General features: G+C 35.5%; 1 protein-coding gene across 5 annotated transcripts; it reads right to left on the reverse strand.

Moving 5' to 3' along the window:
- Positions 1-714: 714 nt before the first annotated feature.
- On the reverse strand, positions 715-22674 carry LOC118800196 (protein NLRC3-like). Of its 5 annotated transcripts, none has more exons than XM_036560377.1 (10): positions 22248-22674; positions 17078-17200; positions 16235-16429; positions 14850-14924; positions 10365-12135; positions 7243-7416; positions 5574-5747; positions 3123-3296; positions 2066-2112; positions 715-1980 (listed from the first exon to the last, which is right to left on the reverse strand). In XM_036560377.1, the coding sequence occupies exons 2-10, from the start codon at positions 17124-17126 to the stop codon at positions 1454-1456; spliced, it is 3186 nt and encodes a 1061-aa protein (XP_036416270.1). In that variant the 5' UTR covers positions 17127-17200; positions 22248-22674; the 3' UTR covers positions 715-1453. The 5 variants fall into 5 exon arrangements, with proteins under 5 accessions (XP_036416270.1, XP_036416269.1, XP_036416272.1 ...); XM_036560376.1 differs by having other exon boundaries at positions 10365-12138; XM_036560379.1 differs by lacking the exon at positions 7243-7416 and having other exon boundaries at positions 10365-12138.
- Positions 22675-23014: the final 340 nt, after the last annotated feature.

The raw sequence follows: 23014 nt of genomic DNA on the forward strand, positions 1-23014 counted from the left end.
ATTTAGAAAAAAACACTTTTACTTATGTGTATTTCATAATTAATGCAGCAAGTATTTAATGCTCTACAGATTCAGTCCTGGAAGACAAAAGCATGGCAAAATTTACTGTACTGTTTGTTCTTAACATCTGATTACACTCTCTATCTATTTCTTAAGTGTTGAATTAGGGATGTTAAATGAGAAAAACATGCAGTGCTGAGGCATTTTAGGACTGGATTAGAGATCAATGAAGTAAGTTTTAGCTGCATTATGAAACTTGTTCCTTATAAATGGACAAATGCATTGAGGTAATTATATAGACATAGAAGAAAACTCTAAAATTAGAATACCGTAGCATTCACCATTAAACAAGACATAAATTCTGCTTTATTTTGCAGTTGTTGTTGGATACAGCAATGCTGCACATAAGCAGAGTATTTTTCAAAACGCTTGCTCTAAGCCTCAGCTCACACCTCACTCTCTCAGCTGTCTGCTCTTGTATGACTCCTGCTCACACATATCCCCCCAGCGGAACAAGCCTTGGCTCCACTATAAGAGTCCTTAGGAGAATAATCCTGTGTGTAAATGTTGAGGAACTAATAACCTAAACTAACTAAACTCTTCATGAGCGTACTATACCACCCCTTTACAAATCTCTTCCTGAGGAACTACAAAGTCAGGTCCCAAGGGGTCACTGCAGGCCAATGTATTTGCACCATCTGTGCAGTTTAATGCACATGGTTGAGCTGGTGTCATTGCGGGGGACTGAGAGAACACCTCCTCTGTGTTGTACCCCTGTGGTCTGATACAGCCCCTATAAAGGGCCAGCCTGTCATGGTGGAGCACCACTCTATACACAACTTTCCCTAACCTCTCCAGGTTCTGGCATGAAGTTATGCTCTTGGTCACTGTGAATGGACTGAGGAACCCCAAACCCATTAAACATCCCCTCGACCAAGGCATCAATGATGGTCTCAGCCTCCTGGTCCAGCGATGCATGATTCCAGTGGCAGGCCTCTGGTCATTTGGTGAAATAATCCATGACACCCACGTCTCACCCACTGGACAACCTGTTCTATCACCCACACCAGCTTTGGTGAAACACTCAATTACTCCCCAGCTCTGACTGCAGGACTGGTAACAACCTAACCTGAAAATTGTTTTTGTTTTACTTGAAATTCAGTTCATTTATACAGATGTAAATTAATTAGACATGTGTTGTATGAACACTTTGTTTTTATTAAACATACATGATTGTGAGTTTTATCTGTTGTTTATTTCAGAACTTCCATTGATTCTATGCACTTCATCTCCATCTGCATCATCTTAAAACCAGAGAAATACAGTGTAAAATACAGACCATTAAAAAAAAGCATTCTAAACATCGAACAAATTTTCCACTGAACATCACTATTTATGATCACGCACACACTCACTCACACACACACACACACACAGAAGAAGTTATTCTATCTCACACACACACTGAGGAGTCATCATAAATCCTAAACCCAGCACAGAGCGGTTCAGTGAATGTGGGGTTGAATGTGTGTAGGTGTGTCAGTGTGTGTGTATCAGAGACGCTGTAGAAGGACAGAGTGCCAGCCGGACAGTCCACATACACTCCTACTCTCTTACAGCTAGAGGGAGGAGTAGTGATGGCAGTTCTGTTCTTATTATGACGGACAGAGTAACTGCCATAATAGTAATACAGACTCCAGGACTTTTTATTTCCTCCAAACACACAGTCGTAACTGATTCCTTTCCTCCTGATTGTTTCGTACGTCAGAGCTATTTCAACCCAATTCCCACTCCACTCAGTCTCCCAGTAACAGCGTCCAGTCAATCTCTCTCTACACAGCACCTGTGGATAGCCATCAAATCTCTCTGGATGATCAGGATATGTTTGTGTAGACATCACACGTGTCACCTTTCTGTTCCCATTAGACAGAGAAAGATGTGTGTGTGCTGTGTTTGGGTCCAGACTGAGCTCACAGGAATCTGCACACAAGAAGAGAGATTAGAGAGAGAGACAGAGAGAGATGTGTGTGTGTGTTTTTGTGTGTGTGTGTGTGTGTCTACTTACATTTCGTCAGTCCTGGTTTGATTCTGATCTCACCTCCATGTTCCACTCTAAACACACATACACACAGTAAAATACTAAATGTCAATATATTTTTCTTGCTTTTGCTCACAAAACAAAAAAAATTATCACAACATTATTAAATACTAAGTAAGGTTACACATAATATAATTAAATGGTATTTTTTTTCAAATGTATGAGGATTCATTGGATTCATTCAGCATTGATTAATGGTTAATTGTGATTAAATTATGTTTATGATATATTTTATGCATTAAGTACTGCCCATGGGTAGAGATGTTGACTTTCCAATAATAATTTAAAAAATAATTAAAGGTGATACATTTAAATACAGCTTATTAAACACTACTATGAAGCGTTTACATGTTTTTAAAGGATATATGTTTTAAACTTTTACAAAAGGGACACCATACGAATTAAACAATGATGATTGATCTTAAGTAGCATTAAGCAGTTTATAAAGCAGTATAAAGCAGTATGCATATGTTACGTATTATTCTTTAATCGGTTATCTTGATGTAAATTCATTGAACACTTGATCTGTTTGGCCTATAACAATGTCTACAGTGTGTTGTTCTGCTTTTTATGTGGGAAAGTAAAATCAGATCATGTCACATTGAGGACACATTTTAGTGAAAAGTATAAAATAACCAAAGTAAATCCAGATACAATTCAGACATGAAACGCATATCAATGCAATGTGTATTGTTTAATCAGTTATCTTTTGATGTAAATTCATTGAACACTTGACCTGCTTGGGCTATAATGAGCTGTTTTTAAACTTATTAAAACTGTTATTTGAACATGAAGCTTTATGAGCTTGGCTCATTTTCTCTGTTTAAGATAAAAAAGGATGCTACAGTTTACTGTATGGTTGCACTACAACTTCATATCTAGTGTTAATATGCTGGATTTGTCAGAAAAACAGAAAAGATGAGGCAGATGAATAAATTCTTCATTTCAATAATTCTGATTCTGAGGAACACACACACACACACACACACAAACACATACACATGGTGAGCACAGTTGTTCATACCTGAGTGTGTTGAGTGTGCACTGTAGATCCTCCAGTCTAGCAGAGAGCAGCTTCACTCCCGACTCTTCTGGATGGTTGTAGGTCAGATCCAGTTCTTTCAGATGTGAATGGTTTGAACTCAGAGCTTTAGCCAGAGAAGAACAACCTACCTCTGTGATCATACAACCAGATAATCTACACAGAGGAGAAAGAGGAAGATAGAAAGACTGAGAAATAAAGTCAATATTAAACACAACTCAAATCTGACAGTGCCACATAACTATGTACTAACATTCAAAATTCCCATTCTGAGCTCTTTTATAGATCTCAGTTTATAAAAGCATGGAGTTTCCAAATTTTTGATTGATTGTTTTCATATTTGCAGGCCTTGTTACCCCTTCTTTTAGAATGCAATTAATGTAGGTTTTTCAGAAATTTCCTAATCTTTTTTGTTCATAAATCATGTTGCATAACATAAAAATCCTCTTCCTTTTTTTCATAACTCAGGAAAAGCTTAAAGCATAGGTATTAAACACATACAACATACAGTACCAACTCCTGGTAGAAAACCTTATCTGAATATATTAATGAAATATCATTGATATATGTCACAGTATCAGTGAGCAGCCCAGTTTTGGAAAAAAAGTGCTTTGCAGTGTTAAATTTTGTTCAGAAAAAATGATCACATTCAACAGAGTTAAGAAAACCTTTTTGTTTAAAAAAAAAAATTCATTAAGATATATAAATTTTATTTGAAATATCATTGACATATTTGAGTGGCCTTGAATCTCAAAAAAACACATGGTTTAAAATGATCACCTTTTGTTATTCTTTTGTGACTAAGCTTATAACATTATAATTATAATGAAGCAACTAAATACTTTGAAGAAATGTTGTCAAAAAGCACCTTCTGTAGCTGTATTCACAAATACAAGTTAGGACTATGCACAGTGCAAGTTGTGTGCCTAGATAAACTCCTGATTTCTCTGGGCTAGAAGCTGATCTGAAATACACTGATGCACAGTGGAAATGTGCATTGCTTTCTGAAGAGTAAACCTTTCAGATTATTTATGGAAATAATGAAAGTTGTGTTCTCCAGACCAAAGAAGAAAGAAACCATCCACATTTTCACAAGTGTAAAATTCAAAAGCCAGAGTCTGTCATGTCATGTGGAGTATTAGCAGCAACATATACTGCCTTCTAGATGCTGTCTTTTCAGAGAAGTCCGTTTTTATTTCAAAATGACAACATTAAGCCACACTGTGCATGTCTCAACTGCATGGCTGCGTAACCACAGAGTGTAGGTGATAGACAGTCCTGCCTGCAGTCCAGAACTGTCTTATTAAGTCTCATTAAGCTCAAGATATGACAAACACCATACAGTTTCATAGCTGAAAACTTGTATAGAGAGACGAAATGTCTAAAATCCTTGCAATATCTGGCTAGGAAATGTTATTTTTAAACAGCTGGAGTGTTTTCTGATGCATTTCTGGCAAAGTAGTGATCCTCAATCCATCCTTGCTCATAAAGGACTCTGAATGCTCATATTATATCTAAGCCTAACGCATCACCTGTATGAGATTTTTTTGGAAATTTCACAATGTTTGTATAAGAAGAATGGGAAAAAATGCCTTCAAACTGGATCATTTTATGTCGTCAGTCTCTAAACATAATTAAGTCATTCTGAAAATCATTTCCCTGCTACCCAGAAGGATAAGAGGCTTAGAAAATGTGTGTTTGTGTAAAATATTTTTTTTATCATATTAACAGAAACATTGAAGTTCATAAGGTAAATCATCAAATATTGTGTTTCTGTATCATTTTCAAATTAATACAGGTCTAATATTATGTGGTAATCCCTGCTTTCGGGTTTTATTTGCATTTCAAAACTGTCCCAACCTTCTTGGAATTGGGTTCGTACATATTTGTATATGAGTTTAGCATACTGGAAAAAAAATAAATAAAGAAATAAAAAAATAAAACATGAAATTTTTGCACAGGTCACATTTTTATGTCCTTCATTATATTAAATTTGGAAAATAAACAGTAATTGTGCATTAAAATACAGGATACATACTATTTTCACAAAATGTAATTAGACAAGAGGCAACCAGACTTTTGCATATGACTATGTTTATAAACACAAAAGACATTCACTTGTGGTTTGTGTTTTTGAATAAAATAGCTACATTTGTGTACATTTGAGTACATTTAGACCCATGGTTTATTTCACCATTACTTCAAAGATTAAAGCTTGGAAGAATTAAACATTTCACATCAAACCTCTCTGAATATGTCAGAAATGATTCAGACATTTTGAAGTGGAATTCCAGTGTAAATTATTTAGAAATCTAATCTTGACATTCACTGCTTTTAAACAATGAATATAAAGGTTTAACATTCCATTCAGGTATTAAATTATAAGAAAGTTATTATATTATATATTATATGATAACTTATAAGAAAGATTACCTGAGTATCTCCAGTTTACAGTTTGAACTTTTCAGTCCAGCAGAGAGGACCTCCACACCTGAATCTTGCAGGTCATTGTTACTGATGTCCAGCTCTTTCAGTGAAGAGGTTTCCAGTTTTAAAACTGATTCCAGATGATCACAAGTCTTTTTTCCAATACTGCACAAAGCTAGTCTGCAAAAGTGGTAGTACAACAGATTTTACAAGTAAAAGGAGATTTTTTAAAACAATGTTTTAAATGTCATGTTTGAATAACTCACATATTTCCACATTTCACAGATGGTCGAGTAAGAAATATAAAACAATTCTGTAGCCCCAAGATAGAAGAGGAAAAAATCTTAAGTAATTCAATAAATTTCTTGAGTTTACAGGTAATTTCCAGATTTTTACTAGGGGTAAACCGAATATCGCCCCAATCGATAGTCAGAGCTGATATTCAGCATTTTTCAGATTTTTGGAAGCAGTACTTGAGCTTGCTTCTTTGCTGATAAAAGGGCTTTGTATGTGCTATGCATGCACTTTGTATGCACATATCTGATGTAATCACAGTCAGAAAACACTTCTTTAGGCAGGTCCAATATCCCACCCACAGCGTTATTGGATTGCTTGAAATGTGGATGATGCCTGCGTACCCTGACCCATACTGCTTCTGTAGTAGTCTGAATGTGTTCAGTTTGCTTATAGTGGAGCTTCAGTGGGTGGCCAACTATGCAGACAAGAATCAAGAAAGAAGTAAATTATTTGTAAAATCCTAACTCATTGTTTTATGTTTAACAAATATGTTGTATACAATTTCTGGAGATTTTAATTTCTGTTTCCGCTCATTAAAATAACAGACAGCTGCAGTTTGCTACTTCCAAAGACTCCACTGCTCTGCTTGGGATAAACAGGCCATTTCCATAATATCATGTAACAAATTTTTAAGAGCCAATCAGAATACATCTGATACTTTCAGCGCATCCAACTACTACTGGAAATTCATTTTTGTTTCAACAACAAAATGAAATAAACATGTTAACATTCATATATCCTTATTGTTGCTTTATACAAAGCAGTGACACTACTGAATGACTTCTCAGATGGTTCTAAGAATATTTTACTAAGGTTATATTTACAGTTCTGGTTATTGTATGTTTTATAAAATTTTTGTCTTGCATCTAGGCTTTTTCACATGCACCCATATATTGAAAAGGCAAGCTCCACCTCTGCTTTTGTGCCTTTGCACCTCTGTCAGTCACTCATACTACATATTTGTTTAATGTAAAGCTTTTGTAATTACAAGATAATTAGTTTTTTTTTTTATTTAAAGTTTCTGAGACATTTTTGTGCTCCATTTTTGTTACAAAGGTCACTGACTATTGAATGTTATTCAGAACCATAAAATATTTATTTTTATCTGATTAACAATAACTTAAAAATGTTTAAAATACTATTTTTTTGACCTGTATTGTCTAATGCTTAAAGCACTTTATTTATTATAATGTTGTACTTTCCTTTAATGTAAATCATAGAAGTTGCATTCTTGTAAATTTGAACACTATAAATATCACATTTATGGTAAATAATTATTGGCCCAACATATTGGGCCAATAACATACTGTGTTCCTGATTACAGTCCTGACAAAAACGTAGCGGTTGACCCCTAATTTTTAATATTCAGAAAGCTGACCTGAGTATCTCCAGTTTACAGTGTGAACTCTTCAGTCCAGCAGAGAGCAGCTCGACTCCTGAATCCAACAGGTCATTGTTACTGAGGTCAAGTTCCTTCAGAGAGGAGTTTTCCAGTTTTAAAACTGATTTCAGATCTTCACAAATCTTCACCCCAAGATTACATGAAGCTAATCTTCAAAGAGAGAAAAAATACCCACATTTTACAATATACCCAAAAAGATCAAGAAAAATCCTGCGACACAGCATAATTACTTAGTGTAATAAGGGTTGGTTATCTGATCAGTGTGTTGTCTCCTATATCCTTAAGCACTCTATGTAAATATCAAAAGTCCTCACAATGTTAACAGTGTTATAAACCAGTTGTTCTTCTTAGCTAGTGTGGCACTTCTGCCTATTGCTGTTATTTATATATAGATTTATGTTTGTTACTGTAATGATACTTTTATGAATAATTAAATCACAAAGCTTTTATTTGACTTTTATTTTTACTTGAGTTTATTTCTAATACTAGTATCTTTACTTTACTACGTTAATTTTTATTTAACATTGCAAAGTAAAAATAAATATGTTTCAGCTTTGTAAACCAGATAGAAGAATGCCTGCTTAAATAAAAAAAAATAGTCTTGAAAGCCAATTAATACAAAGCAGCTCTCAGCGGCATAAACACTTTAGCTCTGATGTGTTCAGGGCTGTTAAGTTTAGTAGAGAAGGAAAGTAGAAAATGTTACCAGCACACATGACGAACATACTTTATCCAAACTGTCTATATTTGTTTTCAAATCAACAAACAGCAATGTTATCAGATCGCTGCATTTCACAACTAAACTTCTACACTGAAGAGCTGAGTAGCTATCCAATATAGCTGAATGGGTATTGTGTCCTTCTGTCCCTCTTTAACATACTGGCAGACTGCAGGTGATGTTAAAATGTACTTGCAGGCTTAAAAAGCAAACACACTCCCTCAACTGATCAATGAAGCTTTTATCACAGTAATCCCAATGAAGGGGAAATATCCTGAGGAGGTAGGTCGTTATGGGCTAATCTCAATTCTAAATTAGTACCAAAAACCTTGCCCAAAATGCTTGCAAATAACAATAGTTGTTTAGTGTAGAGACTGATCACTCCATCTTTAACCCAAATAGATATGCTTCAACTAACATCACGTCGCCTCAATATTATGTACTCATCCTTTATTCCTAATGATGAACTTGTGATCATCTCTCTAGATGCAGAGAAATAATCTGATCAAGTAGAGTAGTCATAAGTGTACTTTTAAATAGATTTATTTATTTATTTACATGTTTATTTCTTGGATTAAAATCAAAACGTAAATCAAAACCCATGAGACTTTGGTGGAAAGCATATGCACATTTTTAATCCATGGCTATAGCTTGATATACACACTTAATAAAATTTCATTATACATTAATGATATTATATATTTCCAAACCTTAATACTCTATCCATAGATTACCAGAGTTGATCACTCATTTGGTATTTCCTCAGGGTATAGGATAAACTGGACTAAAAGTAAAATAATTGCTATTACAGATGAGAATGTAGCAGAGCTTCAGCAATTCCAATTTAAGATAGCTTTAGAATAATCCACTTACTTAGGAAGTGTAGTTACCAAATCACCTCTCTTACTGTTTAAAGATTTTTTTCTCTCATTATAGCTAAGTTTAAAACAGATATTGAATTTTGAACTACACTACATATATCCTTAAAAAATCTATTCTGTAACTAACTGGGCACCAGTGTAAAGTCTGTAGAACTAGAAAAATGTACTCTGATCTCTTGTTTCTTGTTAAAACTTTTGCAGCAGCATTCTGAATGAGCTGTAGCTGCTTAATGGCCTTTATGGGAAGTCTAGTTAAGAGACCATTATGGTAGACCACCCTGTTGGAGACAAAAGCATGGATGAGTATCTCTAGGTTTTATTGGGACACTAAAATTTTGATTTGGGCTATATTTGTTAGGTGATAGAAGGCTGTTTTGGTGATTGCTTTTTATATGTACTGTATTAGTCATACGCCAAGATTTTAGAATTTGTTTTTTAGAGCACAGGAGTAAAGGTGTTCACTAATATTAAACCTTCTCTCTCTATTGCCAAACAGTAACCTCTGTTTTGACCTTATTTAACTGAAAATATTATTTCATTTATGGGCTCCATACACAGAGAGTCTACTGGGCTGTAATCATCTGACCTGTCTGGAAATTTTGTGTGATCTACAGCGTCAAACGCAGCACTAAGGTCTATTAATACCAAAACTAAACCATTATTCAACTGTGTATCTATTAACACTTTTATACAAGCAGTTTTAATACCGTGGTGATGTCAGATGCCTGACTGAGTTTGGTCAAAATAAATATTTAAGTAAAAAAAAAATGCTGAAGTGATTGAGAACAACTTTCTGAACAATCTCAATTCTAATCCTGTTTAAGAGGAAACATTGTCTGAAAAATTGTCTTTGCCCCAGAATAGGTTGAAATTGCCAGTATAATTCACTCCATTTATGATGGAGGTTCTGCTCAGCCACGTGGTGGGGCTCAGCAGCCAGGAAAACATAATATTTCCTGAGGACAGAAGAGGCCTGCTGATGAACTTTTTAAGCCCACACCTTCTCAACACCGCCCACACCTTCCTGACTTTTCTTGCTTCTAGTATTATGAAAAACATTGTTGTTTGTAGCAAAGCAATTTCCTGCAGGAATGTGCAACAGTTTGAGAAGCATGTAGAGTCTGCTGCAGTAAGTGAAGCCATAGTCCATTATTTTTCTACTGGTTGATGACAGTGCTGTATATGAGTCCTGCTGTTCTAATGGCTGGTATAGAAATCTGATAATAGTGTGTGGTTTTCTATAGTATATGCATTTATTTTCTGATGTGGCAGTGATATCCATATTTTTCTGTACAGCTTACCCTGTTCATAATAGTGCATAGTTTATAAACATTATACAGTAGCTCATTTGAAGGATGCATTTCATAAATTTATTTTCGGAATGGGGGGTCAGCTGTGGAGCCATTGAAAATAAAAGCAGGGAAACACTATAGTTTAGGTATATGTGAATTACATTCTTTAACAAATGTTAAAAATATTGACATGAAAATTATACTTACAGAGCTCGTCTTGTGTTTTTTACCACTGGCAGTAGTCTCCTCAGTCCTTCCTCTGATGGCTTGTATTTCTTTAGCTCAAACTTCTCTTGAGTCTCCTCTGACATCAGCAACACGAACACCAGAGCTGACCACTGTGGAGATGAGAGGTCTTGTGTTGAGGGATCTTCTGAGTTCAGGTGTTTCTGGATCTCGGTAGTCAGGGAATTGTCTTTCATTTCACTCAGGCAGTGGAAGAGATTCATTCTTCTGTCAGATGACATTTCCTCATGGAGTTTCATCTTGATGTAGTCAGCTGTGTCTCTAACATTTTCAACTTTGATCTTCAGATTTGGCAGAAGTTCAGTTAGGACTTGCTGACTGTCCTCCAGTGAGAGGCCGATAAGGAAACGGAGGAAGAGATCCAGGTGTCCATTTTCACTCTGCAAAGCTTTTTTTACTACACACTTATGAAGATCTGTTATTCTCTTATTGATCCATTTAAGCTTGTTCAAGAATGTCCCCTGTTTAAATGCATTCATTTTCTTGTTGCAGTGAGAGTGATGCACATATAAAGCTGCAAGGCTTTCCTGAACACTCAGATGCACAAAGCTAAAAACATTCCTCTCAGAAACTCCCTCCTGATGACTGAAAATCTGTGTGCACACTCCTGAGAACACAGTGCCATCACTGACATCAATGCCACATTTCCTGAGATCATCTTCATAGAAAATCAGAGTACCACTCTCAAGATTACAGAAGGCCAGTTCACCAAGCTTCAGAATGATGAGCTCAGCACCAACAGTTGTGGTTTTCTCACTGTATTTCTTTTTCATTAAGTTTTTCTGCTGTAGTAGGAAGCTTATGTACATTCCTGTCAGGGTTGTGGGGATGTCCTTATTGCTGTCTTGAGCCATCAGAGGCTGAAGTACAGTGGCAGAGATCCAGCAGAACACTGGGATTTGACACATGATGTGGAGACTTCTTGATTTCTTTATATGTGAAACAATTTTCTTTGCCATATCCTCATTAAAGTATTTGCTGAAGTATGCCTCCTTTTGTTCATCATTGAATCCTCGCACTTCTGTCACCAGATTGATGTAGTCCCGGGGAATCAGATGGGCTGCTGCTGGTCGGCAAGTTATCCAGATTAGAGCAAATGGAAGCAGATTTCTGTTGGTAAGATTTGTGATCAGTGATCCCACTGAGGTCTTCTCATTGATATCTTTTACTTCCTCTCCATCCTCAAAGCAAAGAGGAAAGCGGCATTCATCCAGTCCATCAAAAATAAACAAAACTTTACCATCGTCCTCAGGAAGAGACTTCAATCCAGTTTTTGAAGAAAAAAAGCAGTCATTCAGTAGTTCAATCAAACTGAACTTCTTATCTTTCTTTAGATTCAGTTCACGGAAGGGAAGAGGAAAAATGAAGGTTATGTCCTGGTTCTCCTCTCCCTTCGCCCAGTCAAGTATGAATTTGTTGACTGACACAGTTTTGCCCACACCAGCAATTCCCATTGTCAACACTTTTCTGTTCCGTCTACCCGTACCAGGCTGGACCTTGAAAAGTTCACTGCATGTGACACAAATTTCCTCACCATCGGGTCTGTTGGAAGACATTTCCATTTGCATCACTTCATGCTCTTGAATGACTCCTCCACTTTCATTCTGAACTATAATGAGGTCAGTATAGATATTCTCCAAAAACTTTTTATGGCCTGTCTGAGAATTCCCAATTAGTATGCTTTCATATTGCACCCTGAGGGTGGACATCAAATGGGTGCAGTTCTTTTGATCTTCTGTCACAAAAGGATAAGAAACAAAGATCAAACAAAGATGATCACATAAAGAGTTTTATCAAAAACATGAGCACATAGTCAGTCTAGGTTAGTGTTTATCATCATCCCTTTAAAAGGAAATTTCAGTGATTTTTCAAATGCACAAAAACAGCTTTCTAGTAGATTGTTAATACATCACAGAGTAATACATATGCTGCCTGATGCCTGTGATATTATTTTATTCTAGTTATTAAAATGTTTTGGCTTAAAATATACAAACCCAAAAAAAAAACAAAAAAAAAACATTGGAACACTGTGACTTGTCAATAAAAACAGAAAGCAAATTTCTTGACTTGTTTTAAAAAAGTTTTACTTTATGTATTTCACTGCATTTTGTAAATTAAATGCTCATTCCAAATTGAATGCCTCCAGCACATTCCCAAAAAGTTGGGACAACATGTTTAGCACTGTATTACATCCCTTTTCTTTTAACACCACTAACACCAATCATTTGGGGACTGAAGACAAAAATAGATGGAGTTTTGAAAGCAGATTTTTTTGCCATTGTTCTGTTAACCAAGTCTTCAGCTGTGGAACAGTAAGGCTCTTTTGTTGCTGTGTTTTGCACATGTTTTCAATGGTAGACAGATTTGAACTGCAGGAAGGCCAATATAGCACCCACAGTCTCTGATTACACAGTCATGAATGTTCTTGAAAAAATTAATCTAGAAGGCAGAATATGATGCTCAGTTGCTGCAATATGACTCCTGCTCTGCATAATACACACTTAGCTTGCATTCGTAGATGAAACGATGGACATTGTTAATTGACAACAGTTTGTGAAAGTATTCCCAAAAGCACATCGTAATATCCATCACAAAAACATACCAATTTTTAACTCAGTGCTGTCTGACAGGTTGAAGATCATGAGCATTTAGTTTTGGTTTTTGGCCTTGTCCAGATTCTGTAGGTTGACAAGCCTAAAAATCCTTGAAATTGCATGCTGAGGTTTGTTATTTTTAAACTTTTTCGAATTTTTACTGATGTATTGTTGGCTAAGTGGTGAGCCTTATTTAACCAATCCTTGCTCATAAAGGACTATGACTTTTTTACATGCTTGTGTTATAGTTTTTCTTATTTGTTTAAAGACATTTTCCCAAAATCATGTTTGAAACATCATAACTTGCCCAAAACTCAGTATTCCACTTCAATCAATGAATACAATGTCATCAGTATAAAATTGCCTTTTATGATTGATTGAACTATGACTTTAAAAATGCTAAAAACAATACTTATGCATCTGTATGACAGTGCATTCTGAAAGTTTTTCTTTACCTTGTTTCTCATTGATGCACTGTACAGTAGGTCGAATTTTCTCTGTAGCCAACCAGTTATAGTGGCATCATTGTGAAATCTAATGCTGCACAACACTGTGAGATATCGTGATACACAAAGTGGGATTTTTTTATTAATGAGTTGTCTCCTACATGGTTTTGCTATGATATCTTCATAAGAAGTATTTACTGCAGTTATGAGGTCAAATACATTACATTCATATCATATACATTCCATCTCAGTGGTGAAAATATCTCAGAAGTTGGATTGAGAAATGAGCAGAAGAATTGTAATCACAAAATTTCCCTGAATCTTGTCCACCTCCCTCTCATTCGCAGGAACAAGACATTGCGTGTTGTATGATTCAATGGTGGGATACAGATAATTACACAATTCTTACAGATTCACAAATAATTGTTACCTGTATTCCCACATATGTATGCATCATTTTGATTGTTACGACTTCATGTATGTTGTATTTTTATGTATTTTGTATTTTTTTATTATTTTCGTTATTGTTTATAACATGATATAGTATCTTACATTTTGTAAATATTTGTTTTGTATTTTATATTCTAAGCTATTTTGGAACAGAACTTTAAAAGTTACTCAATGTATGTGTTTGACAGTTTATGACCGTTGACTGCATAATTTCACTTGTAAGGATCTACACAATTAGCATATAGATTAATGCATGTGAGAGTAATAAAGATCAACAAAAAAGCTATTTAATCTATAAACTCTGCTTACTTAGTACACCAGGTTTTTTTCTTCTGTTTCTCATGGAAGCAGTTACCTGCTACACAGTAGGTCAAGTTTTCTCTGTAGCCAATTTATTAATATAGTATTACTGTTAAATCTAGAACTACACAAATATCACATCTCTGCAGTGTGTACCATTATTTTACAGTAATGTAAATTAATATAAACATAGCAAAAACATTATGAAACACAATGCAAAATAAGAACTGTAAAACGGTAAAATGAATGGACCAGTTGAATACCACAATTAATTGAAAAATAAAAAAAACTACTGATATGGAAAATTTGACATACTGACATTCTAAAAAAGAAGGTTTTCATTTTAGGTTTTTCCTAAAGCAATTGAGAATACAGAGTCACAGAAGTTTTATGTATTCTGAATAGTTTATTATTATTATTATTATTATTATTATTATTATGTAACGTTTCAGCCCTATTGATTGTACAATATACATGCAACATATAGAGATTAGGTTGAAGAACACTGGAATATTTCTTAAATAGCTTAATATAATCTAGATTTTAAGACCTTCATAATCGCAAAGTTGAATTTTATGTTTTTATATTTAAGAAATATAAATATACAGTATATTTATATTTAAGAATAGGTAAAAGTAATGATGTGTTTGGTTTACCTGCAGTGGTAATACAAACTGAATCTCCATATGTAGTTGCAGTGGAGGACGGCGTTGGGCTCTTTCCAGTTTCCTCTGAGAAAAAAGACAAATGAACAGCAATAAATTATGAAGAAACTAAAATCCAAACTTTATGGTGAGTTTACACTAAATGATTTCTATTACAATAATGCTGTCTCAGATAAAAACTGCAATTGAATTGTTTGGCCATTAAAATCAGCAACCTTTGAACTCTGAAAGTGTGTGTTTGCAACCACAGCACATCCTACAATAATTTTCTGTCAAATTCAGAAATGTTGGTCCAAAATCTTGCAAACATCTAAGAAGCAACCAATATGGAGCAGCATGGAATGATGTGTGTATCTGCGTGTAGAGAGAGAGGGAGCATGAAGATAAACTGTAAAGATAAAAACTGTATACCTTAAAACAATTGCTCACAACTTAGCTTACATACTCTAGATTGGCCCAGTGTTAGTTCGAATTAAAGAGTGACCAACCTTAAAATGGCAGAGATAACAGACAGAAAAACTTGATTACTAACCTTAACCTCTTTTTGCAGAATAGATATTACCCTCTTTCTTTCACTCTGCTGTTTAACATGTGTTTTTTTTTTTTTCAGGCAAAGCATAATGCTGAGTTTTGTTTTTTTGTGGGGTCCTACTTTTTCATTTTCATTTTCACTTGTTTGCTTTCACACACAAGAATTCCACCCATCAGCCCTACAATTACATGTGTCACTTTTTTGCATGACGATTTGGACAATGGTAGGGACTAGTTTCATTCCTGTGATGCTTTTTATTATTTTCCTTGGATACAAACGCTGACAAAGCAAAGAACAGTGCTTTTTTCTTCCACTGTCCACAACAATACTTTCCTCATTATGAAACTTTAAAAGGGAAGTAACACGATAAATCAAACTAGTCAGGTTACAAAATGAACTAATCACAAAGCCCCACTGGGAGCGAATGCATTTACGGCATTTGGCAGACGCTCTTATCCAGAGCAATTTACACCTTTGATCATCTTACATAGGTAGGCGAAAGTAGTGTTAGAAGTCTTGCCCAAGGACTCCTATTGGTATAGTGTAGGGTGCTTGCCCAGGCAGGGGATTGAATCTCAGTCTACAGCATAGAAGGCAGAGGTGTTACCTGCTACACTACTCCAACCACACGTAGCTTCCTCATGTGCAGAGGACCACACTTGAGCTTGCTGAATGCAAACCTCTGCCAGACCAGTTAATCTTAGTTATTATATTAGTTAATCTGCCCATGATCTGTGTAAATTTGCTTTATCTGATGTTAAATACTGGAAGAGCAAACTATTTCTTCTTGTTCAGTACTTTTGAAGCATAGTACATTATAAGTTATAGATAATTATGCAGTTACCCTTATGATTAGAATCAGCTCCAAAGATAAAATTAACTGGGCCATGAAACTCATTTCCTTGTAGAACAGATGCATTGACAGTTCCTCCACTCTGAGCTGAGATGGTCTGGGCTAGTTCAGTCTGAGCTGTGATTTTTTGGACTGGGTCACCTTGTGCTGCAGTGGTCTGTAGAAAGTGGGCTGGGTCAGTCTGACCTGTGTTCAGATGAAAGCAAAAGAGTGTTAAGTAGAAATCAAGTTAAAAAGATATAAATTCTAACTGCCTTGATGAAGTGCTAGTGACCATGTTTTATTTGAGTTGCATGTTTAGAGATTGTAAATCTTATACAGCTAGGTTCTGGGTCCAAGCTTATTGTTAATCACCCCTGATAAACAGCACAAACTTTGACAAGCAATTGTTTGTTTGTGATGTTTATTTTGAAATGCGACAAAATATATTTATTCATCATGTTAGTTAAAGTTCAAATGAGTTCACAAAAGAAAGAATATCAAATACAATGATTATCTGAAGTAAATCTAATTGAATGCAAAGTTTGGGCCCCACTGGTCAAATAACATGTTTTCTTGATTTTCGAAAAAACACAGTGAACAAATATGTATACTTATTTTGATTTAGAATCTCAACAAAACAGACCAGCGTTGCCCATGTTTTTGCATAGAACTGTACAAAAACTGTAGAAATTATATAAATGTATAGGTAGGCTTTTGCAGGCTAGAAAATGTGCATATGAGCAAGCACATGGAACAAATGTAAGGTGGTATAGAGGGGACAACAAAAAGTACTGATTATTTGGCCATTTTAATGAATTTTGAGCTGAAACAGTGATTAAGAATCTATTTTACCTTCTGTGATGCTCCTCCTCAGTGGCTGGGAAACTTGGTTCTGGTTCATCTTCTCTTTCAAAAAACTGAACTCCTAAATGATGTTCCTTCCTATGTCCCTGTCTATTTGTTAAACTCACTCATCTGTATTAGGGAAAGAGTATAGGTTTGAGAATTACATTATGTAACCATGAAGATGCAGAACAGTCAGTATAGTAGATTTTCAAAATGTCTCATATATTGTCATCAAAAGACAGAAATAAATTATGTGCAATTTGGAGTGCATTGTCACTGCTGCACTTGAATACACATACACACACCAAAAGTTAACATATGTACTACATGACTGAATCCTGCAACAATTTAACACTTTTGTCACTGTTTGTCATCTTACAGTTACATAAGAAATGGAACATAGATTTTTACGTCAGACTGAAAGCATATTTCATACTGAAAATAAAAGTCATAATAATATAATACAATTACAAAAGTCTTACCTAATATACATATCATTTTAATGTCAGTGTCCACTTTTTTCATAGTCTTCAAAGCAATGCTCAATATTTATAAACTCTTCTGAGTTTTCATAAAAGAGGTTATAGAAACTTCAGTGACAGCCAGAGAAAAAGGAACAGGAACAGACTAAGAGGAAACAGGTCAGCCACAGAACACAGGAAAAGGTACAGCACAACCTCACAACGTCATTCGCAAGTAAATAATGTAGTAACAGGCAAAATACAATGTTCTTAATTATATCACAAAAATACCACACTATACACAACAAAGTACAGTGTTAATTCACTTCAGCTCTGGTAGAAGACTTTGAAGAGCCTCCACTTTTCAGGCCAACATCATAGCATAGAGTGTTACAGTCTCAGCTTTAAAGAAAGGAAGGCGAAGACCCCTGATGACCAAGCACAGAGAAAAATACTGACTGCCACTGTGCATATTTTACAGCGGCACAGATAACTTGTTTATATGGAATGTCTTGGTAAATGAGCTTTGTCCCCATGCACTGAAAAAAAAATTTGCTTTGAATTTTCTTGATTCACTGGAGTACACAGTTTAAAAATGGATGAAAGAGACCACACCAAATCAATTACTGTTGTTGTTTTGCCAATTATGTTTATGTAAGGCTGAAAAACAATATTAGATGGCCCTCAGTTGGCACTGCATTAAAAACAGACACTTGGAAATCACTGCATGGGCTCAGAAACACTTCTGAAAACCACTGTCTGTGAACATGCATAAATGAAAACATATACAAACAGGATCTAGAAATGGCGCTATTTTCTCTGGGCCAAGCACCTTTAAGATTGACTGAGGCGAAGTAGAAAAGTGTTCTGTGGTCAGACAAAGCAAGGTAAGAAATTCTTTTTGGAAATCATGGACGCCGTGTCCTCTGGGCTAAAAAGGAGAGGGACCATCCAGCTTGTTATCAGTCCGTATCCTCTGGGCTAAAAAGGAGAGGGACCATCCAGCTTGTTATCAGTGCATAGTTCAAAAGCCAGCATCCATGATGTTATAGGAGTGCATTGACGCACATGGCAGGGGTGACTTATACATCTGTGTAGGCACCATTAACGCTGAACAATATATACAAGCTTTGGAGCAACATATGTTGCCATCCAGATGATGTCTTTTTCAGGAAAGACCTTGCTTATTTCAGCAAGAAAATACCTAACCGCATTCTGCACATATTACAACAGCATGGCTCCATGATATAGAAGTCCGTGTGCCTAACTTGCCTGCCTGCAGTCCAGACCTGTCACTTATTAAAAACATTTGGCAAAACATACAACAATGTAGACTCCAAACTGTTGACCAGCTGAAATCCTATATTAAACAAGGATGGGGAAATATTTCCCTTTCAAAACTACAGCAATTAATCTCCTCAGTTCTCCTCTTTTAACAACTTACAAAGAGTTGTTAAAACAAGAGGTGATGCATTTGTATTATGTTCAATTAAATATAGAGTTCAAGTGATTTGCATATCATTGCATTTTGTTTTTATTTACATTTGGCAGAGGGTCTATTATATACCGATTATTCCAGAATGATAAGACTATTTGTAAAATGTTAACATCTGTACAGTTGTGCAAATAAGCATTATATAACAGAGAAGCTACTGTCATTAACTAGTTAGTGTAGTTACTGTAGTTAACAAGAAAATCTGTTTGATTCAGGTCAGTTTAAGGTTTGAGGTGTCCACTGTGGTTAATAAGCACTACAGCTCTGGGGAAAAATGCCTCAAGGTCCAGTGCAGAGTCCAAAGGCATGCAAGTCTGAGAAAAGAGGTGGAAATTGTGTGCACTGCAAGATGAAAACAATGTTTATGTGCAGATCTTACAGTGTTCCACATAGTTGTGGACTAGTTTTGCATCACAGAGTAGCACAAACAGAAGAGCTCTTAGGCACACAGTTTGTACATGTTTGTAAATTGTTTCTGTGTTTGCTTTGTTCTATTTTTGCCTCCTAAAATCCACCCCACTGTACATGTCTTCAGAGGTGGTAACAGCACATGGCAGGCACATTTCCAATTGTTCTGGATAACAGGCCTCTGGAACAGACCTGTTTATATCATTTACGATCTGTTGCCTCTAGAACACTTTAAAGTCCAATATTTTAATATTTTTGGATAGACTAATTTCCTTGAAAAACATTAAAATTACTCTAAAATTGACTTAGACTTAAGGAAATGTAGACCATGAATGATATTTCAACCCATCATCTGTAAACACAACTCCCAAAAGTAACAGCCATTTTTTTTTTACATTTTCTTCTAAATTTGATGTTCTCAAATGGAAGTTAAATGATGAAAATAAAACCCTGGAGGAATAAATGTCTACTTGCCAAGAGTCTACTTCCAGTTAAGCGCTGAATGATAATTGTTCTGTATGTACAACTAAAGATAACTAGTGTTATAGTGTAGCAGAAAATCATGGATCTTCAACTTGGATCTTCATTAAGAGGTTTAAAAAGCATTTAGAGACCCCCCCCCCACCTTTTCTGCACTCTGTTAAAGAGTTTTTTCTCATCACTTTTGAGGTGTAATGGCAGAGAGATGTGAACCGTCTGCCAAATGGCAGAGAGATGTCAGCTGTCTGCCAAAAAATAAAGAAGTGATCCATTACAAGTTCCTAATTACTTCTTTAAAACTGTCCACCGATCAACTTTCTACCTTGCCTGATTATTAATTTCTGACACCTGACGTATGGACTATATGTGTTTGTTTGCACCAGTTGTACCTTTGCAAAATATTGCTTCAGTTCCTGTGCACTACCGAGCCTTTGTTTCTGTGTATTGACTTTCTGGTTTGTGTTTCTGCTTGTCTTTTGTTTACGACTTTAGCCTTATCCCTTTGGACGCTGCTCTCATGTGTACTGACCGTCAGCCTGATTACATTCCGAATCAATCCCAAATTGTCCAGCATAACCCCAGATCTGGCCAAAATCTTTTGATGACACAGGGCCTGGCTTGGCCGATTCCAGTAAATGTAATTATTTATTGGTCAGCTTTACTTAAGCAAAATGATTTGCATTTATTTTATAATGATACATGAAATATATGATAATTCATACTATAATTAAAAACATAAGTACATGTAAAATATTTTCCTTCATTTCCAAATACTTTTTGTGTATGTTTAAGATCAGATGCAGCCTACAATTCATATTCATTCAGACAAAGCATAACAGAACAGTACCACATACAGTAAGTGAACACAGCTAAACAGGCAATCGTCTACCACAGTTTATATAATGTGCATTATATATTAATCTAATATGTAATATATGTTTAGAAACAATTGTTTTACCTAACAAGAATATACAGAACTTGATTATAAGTCCTGTAACGACTAAAGAAGCACAAGAGGATGGTTAACAAACTACAGCAACAGATGAGCTCTTGGCTCTAACTTTACCTCTACAAGAAATAACAGCTTAACTGCTGAGAGATCCTTGTACCCACACATCCCACACACTACCAGTACCATGTCAATATTGCTGCAGGCCTGAGAAGGAACCACCTCCTAGAAAATACCTACTCTGTGGTCTTGTGCCAAAGGGGTAAACAAATTAAAAACTCCTGCAGCACTTCCGTGTCTGATCCACTCAGACCTGCGCAACACACACTAACACACCACCACCACATCAGTGTTACTGCAGTGCTGAGAATGATCCACCACTCAAATAGTACCTGCTCCTATATAGTAGGTAGAGCTGATAAAACAGAAATGAGCATAGAAACAAGGTCATAATGTTATGCCTGATCGGTGTAAATATTTTAATGTTTTAAATCACAATTTCCAGTGTCAGAGCTTGTCTCATTAATATTTTTAAAAGTATAACTGACTGAGTGTTTTTGCAGAAATATCGTATTATTAGTTGTTATTATTATCACTATGTTTCATTACTTTCTTCCCTCCTCCCAATTGTATTTTGTTGTGATGTCAATTTTGTACTGGGCACCACTGACAATGAGGACTTAGGTCTTAGCGAGTCTTCTCTTTAAATAAATAAATAAAATGCCAAAGCTATGATATAAATGTAAGTGTTTATGATGGCAATTAATGGATTATGCATGTAGCATGCAAGCCCCATATTTTGCTTTTTATTTAGATTACTCATAACATTGTTAGCTAAACAATAGGTGGTGAGTTGAGGCTAAAAGCTCTGTGCTTGGCTATGTTACTGATCAAATGAGAATTTAATGCTAGTTATTTGAAGGTGTTTTTCATTGCCTACTGATTGCATGAAACAATTAACATGGGAAAGCTCATTGTTAACTGGCTTATTAGTAGCATTGCATCATGTAATACAATTCAGAAAATAGCAGGTAGTTTAGACTACATTATTTCTTGTTATCAGTATTACGTCTACTGAAAAACGTGGTTCAGCTCTTCCCTTTAGCTATGTCTTAAGAGAGACAATCTTTTGTCATGTTTTTGACATGATTTTTTCATTAATCAGTGAGGGCCAAGAAGAAAGAGTGAAAAGAGGACAAGCAGACAAAACAGAAAGGACGTAGGACGACATTATTAGTGGGAGAGAAAGAAAGGTAAATGTAAATATTACGTTTGCTGTTACCACTGCAAATGAAGCACGGTTTCTGCTTGAGATTTTACACACGTAAAAAGGAAGAAAAACTACTGCAATGATTTTTATCAAAATCTTATGATTGGTTTTACCTTTCTCTGGCCTTGTCTTCATTCTTCAGAAAATCTGAAATAGCCATCTTCATCAAGATTCCCAGTGTTTGTTTACAGAGCTACACAATAAAAACATTGCAAAAATGCGTAATTTGTAAAAAAGTCACAGGTGTCATTTTAGGCAGATGAATCAGATGCTTGCTGAAGTAAAAATAGTGAGCTTTATTTACAATTGGACAAACAAAGGAACTAGTCAGTAATCCAGGCCAGGTCAAAACTGAGAGAGCAATGAACAGGTACATAAGGAAACCGAGATCAGAGTCCATAAACATCAAGGGTTGAAAGCAAGAGAAGCAAACAAAAAAAAAACAGAAGTCCAAAGGAAAATCCAAGAGAGTAAATGAAGGTAAAATATGGTCAACCACACAGGAGGCAAAAACTGAAAGACCACTCAGAAGTCAATGAAAAAGACAATGAAATTGGTAATATTTCACATTGAGAGACAGAAATAAACAGGTATATATACAAACAGGTGAGTGTGATTAGAACTCAGGGGAGGAGGATCTGTGTAACTGTTCATGATTGGTAGATGATGGTCTTGTGATGGTGATATCAGAACTAGGTGAATCATGGGAATTGGAGTTCACAGGTGTATGGCAAACTTCAGGGGAACTGGGTAGTGTGACAACAGAGTAGGATCACTAGAATGTTTGCTCTTACAATACAGACGTTAGACCATTTACTTACTCTCTCTGTGTCATCTCTGGCGTTCAGACTGAATAATAATCTGGCTTAGTTTTCTTTCT

Source organism: Colossoma macropomum, unplaced genomic scaffold (genome assembly GCF_904425465.1).
Source record: "Colossoma macropomum unplaced genomic scaffold, Colossoma_macropomum, whole genome shotgun sequence".
Lineage (NCBI taxonomy): Eukaryota > Metazoa > Chordata > Actinopteri > Characiformes > Serrasalmidae > Colossoma > Colossoma macropomum.

What these genes read in the sequence shown, in the direction of transcription:
- LOC118800196 (XM_036560376.1), bottom strand. Translation starts at nt 17,126, where the DNA reads ATGAACCAGAACCAAGTTTCCCAGCCACTGAGGAGGAGCATCACAGAA. An exon ending in GAGGAGGAGCATCACAGAAG is followed by an intron (nt 16,430 to 17,077) that starts GTAAAATAGATT and finishes ATCTGAACACAG; the next exon opens with GTCAGACTGACCCAGCCCAC. An exon ending in TGTAAACTGGAGATACTCAG is followed by an intron (nt 5,748 to 7,242) that starts GTCAGCTTTCTG and finishes CCACTTTTGCAG; the next exon opens with ACTAGCTTTGTGCAGTATTG.